Source organism: Numida meleagris, chromosome 2 (assembly GCF_002078875.1).
Source record: "Numida meleagris isolate 19003 breed g44 Domestic line chromosome 2, NumMel1.0, whole genome shotgun sequence".
NCBI lineage: Eukaryota > Metazoa > Chordata > Aves > Galliformes > Numididae > Numida > Numida meleagris.
This window is the reverse complement of record NC_034410.1, coordinates 88,651,849-88,664,233: the sequence shown is the minus strand read 5'-3', so window position 1 is coordinate 88,664,233 and position 12,385 is coordinate 88,651,849. Positions and strand designations below refer to the sequence as shown.

Sequence of the window (12,385 nt, the reverse complement as noted above, 5' to 3'; positions counted from 1 at the left end):
TCATCAAGGATGCCAGCATCTTGTGGGGACCTGCACAGATTGGTTCATCCCTGTCGGATTTAACTCTCTTTATGCCCATGACCTAACTGCGACCATATGCAGATGGTCCCATGTCTGAGGAAGTGGTATATAACTGGGAGAAATGACTACTGAGAGTGTGAGCTGATTCACCTGGGTTTAGGATGGGCATATCTGCAAGTGAAGGACGTGGGCCATGATTATGGAATAGCGTCGACCGTGTTCTCAAATTTTGATGCTGAAAATGTTGAAGATTGTAGAGGAAAGTCTTTAGAGGAGGATATCCTCATGTGATGCTGGGGCCTGAAAGGATTCAAGCAGTCTTTGTATGTATTAACTGATCCTTGAAGTGATCCTGACATAGATATATACACAAGTAGAAGTGACAGATCATCTACCTTCTGGATTTGTCCCTGGTGTAACAGGGACAATCTGCTCTCTGCTGGTGTCTACATCTCCAAGATACTGGTCCCAGAAAGATCCATGAAAATGCTCCAAAGCCTTAAAACTCACACTTTATACAGAAAGAGCCATTGACAACGATCTGTTTGACAAGGGTAAGAGTGGTGTGAGTACAATCTGTGGGCAGTTGCATGAGGCACACACCTGCAGCATGAGCTTTGCTCTCCTGGGCAACAAACTCCAAAACCAAGACAAATTAACACCAAAAGTAAAATGTAGGTTTTTTTAAATGTGAGAGTAACTAATCTCTGGGACAACTTTAGAAGGTGCACGGGAGCTCTGCCATCACCTATTTCCAAATTATACCGGATGTGAAAAAAGAAAAAAAGAGAACAAAACAAGACCACACCCTCAGAGCTATGGTCAGAAAGTCCCAGCTCAGAAGCTGCCAAATGCCTCCAGCTGGCCCAAAAGCCCACAGCCAGGTTTTAGCTGGTGTGTGCTCTCTGCAGTTTGGGGTTTCAGGTGTTGTAGCAATGCTGGCTGTGCCTAACATTCCCTGTGAGGTACCAGGGAGCGTGCACCCAGCCCCCACCTACCAGATTTAGCAAGCCTCTGACAGAAATAGATTTCTTGTGTAGTTACACAGCAGCAGCATCTAATTTCCAGTCCCAGCCTAAGCAAGCATGAGTCCCCTGCAGGATTAATGTAGTTGGGGAAGTTCATTTGCTGAGCTGTGCTCCTCCAAACCCTAGCAGGGAGGATGGACATCTTACCCTGATAAGAAGAACAGGTCTACCCCCAGCATGGGTGCACTTACATAGTCCTGGGAGCTCAGCAGAAGCACCACAGAAGCACAGCAGCACCAGTGGACCCACCAGAGGTTTTGTCAGGCACAGATCTGCCCCTGCACACAGGCTGGTGCTGGAGAGGTTCCTATCTTTGCTATTGCCATTTTTCCCCCCCACACACCCTGTAACTGAAACTTGCGTCACTCCTCCCTATGCCCCAATCAGCCATAAATACAATGTTTACCTGCTAACCTGCTCAGGAGAATGAAGGCTGAAGGGGAAGGTGAGTGCCGTGCCATGCTAATGTGGGGCTTCCAGCTGCAGGTCTGGGAGCCAGCATCCTACTGAGAGTTGCACAATGTGTGGAAGAGGTGGGCACCAGCCCCTAGGCTCACAGAGTGACCCATGTTGGAAGGGACCTCATAAGATGCCTCTTGCTCCAACCTCTTGATCCCAGCAGGGTCATGGAGAAGTTCTAAGAACGTCCCTGCCCTGGAAAAGCCAAACTCCTCTAGCTGTGCTGGATCAGACCTGCCAGAAACAACATAGCTGGGAGGCTCGAAAGGACTACTTAAGTGCTGCATCTTTCCTGACACAAATATCAAATACATTCTTCTCTTCCCCTCCTACCCTGCTGGTTAAGAACATTGGCTACAGGCTTCAGAAACAGCAGCAACACCTAAATCCTGTTGCAGAAACCCACACGGAATGGGAGTAGGTTGCTGGTCACTGCGAGAGGCAGCCTGCCCTGTGCGAGGGTGAGCTGCGGGCACGCACTCCCAGCACAGGCTGATCTGCCCAGCAGTGCCAGCTCCTGCCGGGGCTCTTGGGATTTTTGCCCAAATGCAAATGCTTCAACCTCTCCTTTCTGCAAATCCATTGCCCCTCTGAGCCAGGACTATGCCACAGGGCAAGGAGCCGGGTCATATATACGTGAGAAATGTATCTGAGCACAGACAGTACATCACTGAAGTTGCTTTCCTTTCTGGGCTGATGCCTTTCAGTGAGGCTCGGATAACTTGATTTGGCACCATTCACTGCTAAGTTTTCCATACCAACCGCAGCTGAGCTTTGTTTAAATGAGGTTTGCTGAAGCAGTGCTGCAAGTGAGTTTAAAGGGTCACAGTCCCTGGAGCTGGTCCAGGCGGCTCTTTGTGCCTCCAGCTCCCTTGGAAACTGCTCGGGGCTGGGAGATTTGCATGAGCCATGTCCCCCAGCCTTGCTCAAGTGCAAGACGGAGCAATGAGCAAGGCACAAATTACACCCCGTGGGCCCTCCAGTTGTAGGGACAAGAAACTACAGCACTGACTCTACCCTAGGTTGCAGAAGCTGGAGAGGAGGAGGCAAATTTTGCAGAGATTATTTAGGTAGCTTGTTGCCTTCAGCCCCTGTAGGCAGCCCCTAATGCTTTAAGGACAGCTGCACGTGTAGCGTTGAATGGTGAATGTGCAGCTTTGCAGCTGCTTTAGAAACACACTTGGTGCGTCCCCCCAGCTTTCTTCTTCTGCAGTGAGCTCTTTGCTGAGGAAGCAAGCTGCTGAGCAGTGTGAAAGTAGTTTTTATTGTATCTGGGATTGCTTTTGTTCCCCATTCTCTCAGGGAAAAAAAAGAAAGCCTGATTACCCTGACACTTGGATTCAGTAGAGAACTTCAGATTTACCCAGTAAGTACCACCCAAGCTAGGAACTGCCTTTAGTCCATGCAGGAGAAGGATTAGTTGAATAAAAGATGACTTTACCTTCCTCAAAGGCATCATCTTCTTCCCCAGATGCAGCCAGGTCTTCTTCGGTGTGCTGCATCGTGGCAAGGGAGCAGTTCAGGGCAGCAGCCAGAACTGAATGCTCCCACCGGTTCCTGCGCTACAGAGAGGCTATTTCCTCTCGCTGGTTTCCTAAACATCGTGGTTGCAACAGCTTCCGCTTCTGCCTTTGCGAAAGCAGATTCATTCATACAAATAATGCTCCGGTCTCACCGATGGCCTTGGGAGCAGCTCTGAGTTGTGTAGAGGAGAGGAGAAGAAGAAGAGGAGAGGGGAGAGGTTTGCAGAACAACAGACATCTGGAGCAAAACTCTCTGTCAATAACAGGCACGTTAATTGTAGATCTCTGTCACTACTAATTCTGCATCTCGCCAGCCCTTTCACTGGCTGTTTTCTGAACTTTATGAAGCAAGTTGACTCCCTCTTGCCAGGTCCCTCAGTTTGTGAGAGGGCCATGCCCAGAAACTTACTCTAGGCTTGCCCAAAAACACACTTGGGGTATGCACTCAGGTGATGCTCAAGCCTGGGATAATCCCATTGCTTCATGAGGCCACTCACATGGCATTCATGTGCATATGTGTACACGCAGGTGTGAGGGCTGAAACTGGTAGCCTGCCCCATCTCTGCTCTCAGCGTGATGGCAGTGGACCTGCACTGAGCTCTGATCACTTGGTCTTGTATTTGCATGTGCCACCACACCCTTGAAAGTGTGACTCCTAGCACAGCGGTGGTCACTGTAGCTTCCAGCAGATGAGTCACAACCAGAGATGAGTTCATCCCTAATTAGTGTGTTTTTATATCTTTTGAAAGCTCTGCCACTGGGCTTCTGCAGGACTGAAAATGGAGACAGCTGGCGTCCTAGGCAGCATGCACTTAAACAAGCCCAGGTGGAGAAGATGAGACAGGACAAGCCCCATTAGGGCACCTAAACCTAACCCCAGCCCAGCCCTCTGAACTACGTGTATCTTCCCAAAGCAAATCCCGTGGCTGTACTTTTGATGATACAGGCCAAAAATCCCCTTCTCAGCTTGAGTACACTGTTCGCCCGCTCCCTGGAAGGTGCCTCCTCCTCTCCCCTGCTTGTATGCTGGGTGCTTGGCCAGCCTCCCATCTGCCTCTTTTCCCAGCTGGGTGTGGCAGAGGCCAAAAGCCTCCTAGTGCTGAATTTTGGTGTAACTGCTATTTGTTCCAGGAAGCAAGCCTCTCCCTGAGGAACTCAGGTCTCAGGAGGCCCTCTCTTGCTTGGCTTTGCTTTAACATAGCACTTGTTCAAGGCCCCATGGGCACGATAAGGCAGTTTGGCCTAGTGGCTAAGGGAGAAGACTCAGCTCTGGCCCTGCTGGGTAGGCTTGAGGAAAACACTTCTCCTTTGTAAACTTCCCCCCTTCATCCTTTTTCTTCTCCCATTTATTGAAATGATTTCTGCAGGTGGGGACCATTTCTGAGTAGGTCTTGACGCTGAAGCCTATTGTGTGCACTCTGAAGGAGCATCCCTCATCCGCAGTGAGGCTCTCCTGATCTCAGAGTGCTGGCAAGTAGATGAAGAAAGTGGTAAAAGGAGAGAAGCACTGCTATGGGATGCTAAGAAGAAATGGAGCAGAAGAAGGGATCAGTAAGAGAGAGGAGAGAAAGAAGCGATGATGTGGAGGGAAGGGTTGGCTTCTCCCTGGGCATGCCTGAAGGGGAAGTGCTGAGCCTCAGGGTGGTGGGACCAAGCCGTGAGAAGGCTACAGGCGGGTCGTGGAAAGGAGAAGTGTGGAGGAAAAGGCAGCCACAGGGTGTACCTTGCATTAAAGTGCTTCCTGGCAAGAACTGTCCCAGCAATGGGCAGTCGTTGTGTATCACTTCCTTGAAATAGCAGGAGAAATGTGAGCTTCTGAAAAGCCATGGGGCACATAGAATGGCATGGGTTGGAAGGGACCTTAAAGCCTACCAACACCAGCCCACTGCTGTGGGCAGGGCTGCCCCCCACCAAATCAGGCTGCCCAGGGCCCCATCCAACCTGGCCTTGAGCGCCTCCAGGGATGGGGCACCACAGCTTCTCTGGGCAAAGAGAAGCCTCTGAGGTCTAATGAGGACAAGAAGAGGCATTGCTGATCCTGCTGAGATTTTTGGAGCTCAATTCTGATAAATTTTAAGGTTAGTGTGCTGCACATAGTGGTGTAAATTGCCCAAACCACACAGCCAGCCTTGCAAGAAGAAACCTGGGGAAAATACTCTGCTACAGAAATACTCTGCAGTGTTATCCTGCAACAGGAGCTCTTTTGTAAACCGGTCATGGGAAGTGCTAGCCATTTACTGCTTCCTTCAGAAAGACGAAAGAGCAAGCCACTCTATCCTAGTTATTGTGGCAGTTCCCTTTTGTGCTGCATTTCCCCGGGACATAAAGTTGTTTCCTCACCCCCTGTTTTCAGTCGGCATCTCCGGATGCCTGTTACCTTGACAGCCCTTTTTGTTTTTAGTTTTGGGAATTAAAAGGGATCAAAAGCTGTCCTCTCTCCCGAAAACAGCTGTCACAATCATGAACACAGCAGCTGGGCTGGTGATGAATGGTAATGACTCAGCGCCCATTGCAAATGCACAAAGACGAGTCACTTTGATTCGTTCCCGTTTGCCACATCGTCTCATGATGGCAGCCTCACCTTCATCTGCACAGCACACGGTGTTCCCCCAGGCCCTGAGATGACTGTCATGCCTTTCCCTTGAGGTGGGATAGCTCAGCACAGAACGTCACTAAGGTCCCTGCCCACCTTTGCATTTGGGGAGCTGTAATTTAACCCTGCTGGTTGGTGTGCCTGTGTTTCTGCTGTTCATGGATCTCTCAGGTTGGATATTTGGAATAACTACTTCTCAGAGAGAGTGGTGAGGCAGTGGCACAGGCTGCCCAGGGAGGTGGTGGGGTCACCATCCCTGGAGGTGTTCAAGAACTGTGTGGATGTGGCACTGAGGGATGGGGTTTGAGGGCATGGTGGAGATGGGCTGACAGTTGGACTTTATGATCTTAGTGATCTTTTCCAACCTTAATGATTCTGTGATTCTAGTGTTCTAACCATACGAAGTGGCTTCCTCCCAGCTGTATTTTGTAGCATCTCAGCCTTTTTTCTGCCCTCTTTATGCACAATAAGTTCTCTGTCTTTCTGAGCTGTTTCAAACCTCAGTATCTTCTTTTCAGCTACTGGCTAACAAGGCCCCACTCCACACCAAAAAAAAAAAAAAGAAAAGAAAAACAACAAAATCCACCTTGCAGTTACTGCAGTGCTCTCATGTGTGTGCTTTTCATGAAACCACATCTGCTACCAGAAAAAGCCACCACCCATCGTCTAAGAACCTGTCAACAAAGCACAGAGGATACAAGGGCAATGTCAAAAACAAGGGTGGATCAAGCAAGAGCCAGCAGCTTTTAGAACAACTCTTTTCAAATCTCTCTACCTTTAATTCTCTTCCCTCGCAACTTACTTTAAGCAATTCCCATCTCAGCAAACTGCCCTGCCATCCAGCACTGGCCATGGGTGGCACGTGGCTCTAGCCTCCACGTGTCTGCTGCTCTGAGAGCCACATCTTCTCTAGAGGAGCCTGCTGAGTCTCACCGGTGTCCTTAGGAAAGCACACTGGGTCTGAGTGGGAGGCATTAGTCATGTGCTAAATATGGGACAGAAATAATAATTTAGCACTTGCAAAGAGGACAGTAGTTACTTTGTGGTTAGCCTGTAGCCCAAGAAGGGGGAATTATGCTCAGTACCACATGTGTAGATGGGAAAATTGCCCTCAGTGGTGAAGGGTTGGGTTCTTGGGCAGTATTTCTACCATGTTGCAGGTGGTCTTCCCAAGGAAGATTTTTGCCACACCAGGGAAAGAAAATACTTTGTCTCTGCGGGGTTCGCTTGCTTGTTTGTATATGCTATGACAAGTCTGAGATACACTACTAAACCTGTATCAGACAGTAAAGCTGAGTGGAAAAAGAATTTCTGACCCAGGACAAAAACATGGTATTCTGGCATTTTATTTGCAAATGCAAGTCTAAAAGCCAAGATATTTTTACTTTATAAAAGGTCTAAATGTGTGCCATTTGGCAGTGTTGGGTTATTTTAATTCATCTCTACCTTAAGTTCCAAAATGTCTGCAAACAGCAGGAGAGGAGGGCTGATCCTTTTCTACCCTGCTGTGGTGGTGCGGAAGGGAGGGATCTTAAACAGCACCTGGCCTACCCAGGCCTCTCCTGTACCAGCACCCAGCACACAGCCAAGTCCTGCCCCTGAGGGTCTGTTGGTGCCCCGTGTCATCTTAGGGCTGTCTGGACAGAGAGGTTGCCTTGGAAGAATAACCTACACAGCAAATAAGGAGAAAAAAAACAGAAAGTGGATTAGAAGGGAAGGAAGGTGACCTAAGGTATGAAAGGGATATGGGAAGGATGGTCAAGGCGAGTCCTGGTCAGTTTGGGAGGGAACTGCCCATGAAGGTTTAGAGTACCTGTATAGATTTTGCTCTGGATGTTGCGGCAGTGTCAGCTCTCCTGGTAAACACCCTCCTTAGAAACCTCAAGGATTGAGTTACAGTATCGTGTCTAGTTGTTAACTCATTTGCAAGTTACAGGGACTCTGGGGACTTAGAATATATTTAGGCAGTCTGTGCCAGTGATTGACTGAGTTTAGTGTCATTTTCTCTTTGCCAAACTCTTGAAACATTTTGCACTTTTTTTCTTCTTCTTTTTTTTTTTTCATTTTTAATGGAGACATTCATGTGATGTGAACCCATCACATGCCCTGGAGGTCACTTATATGTGTGTGTTTAGGTGTGTCACTGCCATCCACAGCATCTACCACATCCCATCAGGCTCATCAAAGATAACTTTGGCTTTCTTCTGCTGTTCTCTTACCCCATTTTTCATGAAGATATCACTTGGCCTATTAAAGTACATTATTTCCTTCTCGTGACAAAACCCTATTTCAATTCAAAGGGAAGAAGCAAGACAGCCTGGATGAAAACCCTGCAGAATGAGTACAATCAGAATGAGTATAATCTGGAAAATTTTTCTCAGTAAGTAGTTCCCAGTGGTTCATCATTGAAAGAAAAGTACATGGTCAAGTGTGATTTTGCAGGGCTCAGCTTTGAACCTGGTACTATTCTTTGTATCCTTTAATCTTGCAGATGAATGAAATAGGTATAACACTTGTTACATTTGCCTGGCTTCCCACCAGTGCACATATGTTGCAGAACAGAATCAAAATTGAACCAAGCCTTGACAAACTGGAGAAGTGGTCCGGAAAGAATTAAATGCAATCCAAGAGAGAGAGCAGTAAAGTACTATGCTCAAGTAAGAATAATTAACCTCATAGATGTGGGCTTAAGTATCACGTTTTCAGAAAAGAGGCTGGAGGCAACCAAATGTGCGTCAGCAACAACACATGACAACAGCAGACAATATGCTAGCTGGTGTGATCAAAAACAGGGGCATGAAGTAATTCTCTCACTGCGGTCAGGGTCAGCAAGGCCTCTGACAATGGAGATGCCATTTCCACGCATCTCTGTTCATTGAGAAGAGAAACTATTTGGTGACAGTCTTGTGAAGAGCAACAAGTCTGATCAGAAGGCTAGAAAACTGGAAATTAAGGAAAAGACAGGGAGAACCGAACTCCCTATTCTTTAAGGACAAAAGATCAAGACAGGATGTAAAAGTGATCCTGAAGCCCTCTTCTTGACCTCTGTATTATTGCACAAGGAGTCATGAACTTAGACTGCAGAAGAGAAGATGTAATTTAGGTAGGAAACTAGCAGAAACGAGGAAGAAGCAAGTTTGGAAAAAATCTGTGAAGCAGCAAAATAGTGCTTGAGTGAGTAAGTGTTGAGCGAATCAGGGCTGCTTTAAACTTAGAAAGCATCTGTAGGGCTTTGAAGAACAGAGTAGACAAGTAGCCATTGGGAATAACATAAGAGTAGTTGATTCTGCCTTAGGGAAGGGCAGTGGGAATAGAGGATCTCTTGAGGTTAACACTCAATGCTATTGGATACAGCAGCTGTTGAATAATACTTCATTTCTACTTGCTGGCTTTCTTTCTCAGTGACACTTAGCTGAGAACTTTGTTGTCCCACTGCTTGAAGAGTTCAACACATTCCAGTGGCTCTCAGTTGGCACGGAAATATCTTTGCCCTTCTCTAAGAAATCTTCACATCTGCTTTTTTTAACCTTCTTTCCTTCCTCCTAGTTATTTTCACACCTATTCTTCTGTAATCCAGCAAGGTGAAATATTTTTTCATCCTTTGATGTTTAAATCCCGTGGGTTTCTCTCAGAATTATTTCAGATCATTTCCATAAATTGTAGAAGAGAAGCAGTCTGCACACAATATTAACATTCAAACTATCTGATGCTGTTCCCCCACAAAACCAATAAATATGCTCGATCCCTGTAAGCATTAAAACCTTATATCTCAGTAAGGGTTACACACCAATCATGTAATCCTTTTACCAACTTGAACAAACTCAAAAATTGACCAGAGAGGACTACACCATACTGCAATGCTGTTACCAAATCCACAAGACTTTCCCAATTTCCTGTATCCTAGCATTTTTTATTCAAACAATTATGCCAAATAATCATTGTCTAGGGGCTTGGAGGAAAGACAGGGGAGAAACTCGTCTTGTTGTTAATCTATGTCTCCCATCTTAGGTAAGGCAAATTCCAAGTTGATTCACAACAAATTTTGCTAATATGTCCATAAAGATATAGGTACTTTTTCTCCAAGTAAACTATAAGAAATTGAGTTAAAGCTCAGAGTCACTTATTTTACACTCTTAGTTCGCACTGTCAAACAAATAGTGTCTGCAGATGAATGCTTCTCCACCACATTAAATTAAATCAGCTCTGGAGCCTTTACTGCTCTGCACTGTGTACTCCCCATTTCCAGTTTCTCCAGCCATTGGAAAGAGTTCAGGAGTTGACCTTCTCCCTTAGTCTTCTCTACTTCTTTCAGCTCCAACCAGCATAGTATTCATTCTGCTGCTGTGGAATGGATCTTTACCACCCTGGTGGTGCTCTGCTTGGCAGACATAAGGAATTGCTGCTCTTTGCTGTGGAACCTGGCTTAGGTGCTTTTTTCAGGCTGTGTGTCACTCACACCTGCTACCAATGTCCCAAGGAGTCTGAGCATTTAATTCCAAAGCCACCGTACAGGTGCTTGTTCCCTCCTGTGCATTGCTGGCAACCACGGCACAGTTAGCTGTGGGGCTATGTTGAACCATGACCAAGGAACTTGTCTTGGTTTTAGAAAAATATACAAACACATGTCTCCAAAGGATGGAGAAGCTCTCCTACATTGCCTGTCCTGAATGTGATAGAGAAGGAGAATTTTTTTGTTAAGCATGCAGAGTTGAAATGGGGATGTTCTGTCCTGGATTTCAGCCCATTTTTTGAGAACTCTTTCTGAAAAATAACCCTGCTTTGTGCTTGCAACCTCTTGGCACATTGGTGCCACTCTGGGATCGAGTTCTCCGAATAATTGCAACAGCAGGATTTACTTCTCTTTCTTCAGCCCTAGAATAAAAGCAGAGCTGAGAACGGAACCTGCGGTAAAGGAAAGCTCACCGCAAGGCATCCCCGCCCTGCCTGCCTTCCTCCTTGGGCAAGCTGCTCAGGGCAGGCGTGGGGGCTGGATGTGCACAGGGCTCTTAACAGCTCTCCTGGAGGAGATGCTTTGTTTTTGCTCCTACTAAGTAGGACAGAAAAGAAGAATGTATAATTTTTTAGCGCAGTGCTTCACTTCTGCAATTTGCTGAATGGATTAGCAGCTTGGAAATGGTATAATGACCACTGCAGAGTGATTTCGCATTTGTGTTTTTGGTTTCTTTTTAGTGAACATTGACTGTTCTGTCAAAAAAAGTTCTGACTTTTTTTCCGAATGTGAAGGGTCAATAGACCCAATAGATTCTGTGACCACTGAAGAAAGAAGTGAAGACCCAGATCCCTATCTGCTGGGGAGATATGCTGGCATCTGAGTGGACGAGCAATAATAATATTCATAGAGTATCTTAGAATGAGGAACCCTCTGAAAACCTGTACATGCATCTACAATTCCAGCGCCCACAAAGGTACAGTAATTTAAGATGGGATGTAAAGAACAGCTTCCCCACCTTCATATGATGGACTAGCACATACACCTGGCTTATATTGACCACAGCGTGCTGATCAAATTTCACTTCTTAAGTGCCCCTGCAGCTGACTACTGGTGGCACATGGCTAGGATTTTGTTCCCCTCCTGCTGCATTACTGCACAAACACTTTGCTGGCTCAGGATAAGATCACCGCCACACTGCATCAGTGTTTCTTCAGCAGACTTGGTTTTGTTAATCAGTCTATCTTTCATTCTGGCCTTGTTTGCTGAGAGAGCTACTTCACAGAGAGCTTAACAACACGAGAACAAAAATAGCAACACGAGTTTCAGCAAAATGTAGCATTTCATGCAAGTTTTTTTTTTTTCCTGTTTTCATCTCCTGAATTTTCTTTTTCTAATCAACTTAACTCCTGTGTAGATGTCCCCTCTTCCCCCAACATATTTAGGCTGGAGAGGGACTCTTCCAAATAGTGAAGGAACATGGAGTTAGCTTCTCAAAGTCAATAAAGAAACAGCTCAGCCTGAAGTACAGGAGTTAACAGGTGTTAGTATTTTATACAGAGGCAGCTCAGAAATAATACTCATGATGGACAGAAAATGACATAAGTGGGCCAGAAGGAAAATCAGCAGCAAACTGGCTCATCCCCACAGGCAGACTCTCTGTTCCAGTACAGGACAGTACTGATCTGACAACCTTGGTACAGGCTTCAGGACTGCAGAACAAACAAGACGTTGATGACAGCAAAGTAGCATCTTCCAGAGAATGACAAAATAGCAATTGTGGGAGATGCACCAGCGTGCCCTACTTAGGGCTCTGTGCACAGAGAGCTCAGCAGTCAGTGAAACAGCTCTAGGGGGTAGCAAGGGGGGGAAGAGAATATTGCATCTCTATTTGACTTTATGCTGCCCAGTCAGCTGTGAAGACTGGCAGGGAAACACAGGTCACAGCACAGGGAGTGCTGCAAGGATAGAGAAGCCCAGGTGCTGGGGATGATGTGGGAGTGGGAGCCCCAGTGCAGGGAGCTCTCAGCAGGCTCTTTCAGCTTCTGGTCTGAGACTCCTGCCAAGCAGAGATACGTGAAGGACACCCACTTTGGCCACAGGAGCTGCACCCTGTGCAGCCAGTCTACATGTGGGCTAATCACTCCTCCTTGTTGCTGAGGCTGCTGCTTTCTTCCACACTGCAATGCCATCCAGTGCAGAGCAGTGAGGGGCAGCTGTTGTCTGCAAGAAGGCTGGAGGGCTTGTTTTACTCTGTCATCTTTTGTGTGCAATAGCATCTCCCTCACAAGAAGCTGAAAGGGTTGCTCTG

General features: G+C 46.7%; 1 protein-coding gene across 7 annotated transcripts in view; it reads right to left on the bottom strand.

The window, feature by feature from the left end:
• Nucleotides 1–3,089, bottom strand: part of RIPOR2 (RHO family interacting cell polarization regulator 2) — a 79,346-nt gene extending 76,257 nt beyond the window's left edge. For all 7 annotated transcript variants that reach the window (XM_021388818.1, XM_021388817.1, XM_021388820.1 and 4 more), the window contains exon 1: nucleotides 2,950–3,089. In XM_021388818.1, coding sequence (XP_021244493.1) covers nucleotides 2,950–3,010 — 61 coding nt within the window. In that variant the 5' untranslated portion in view covers nucleotides 3,011–3,089. The remainder of the gene's footprint in view (nucleotides 1–2,949) is intronic.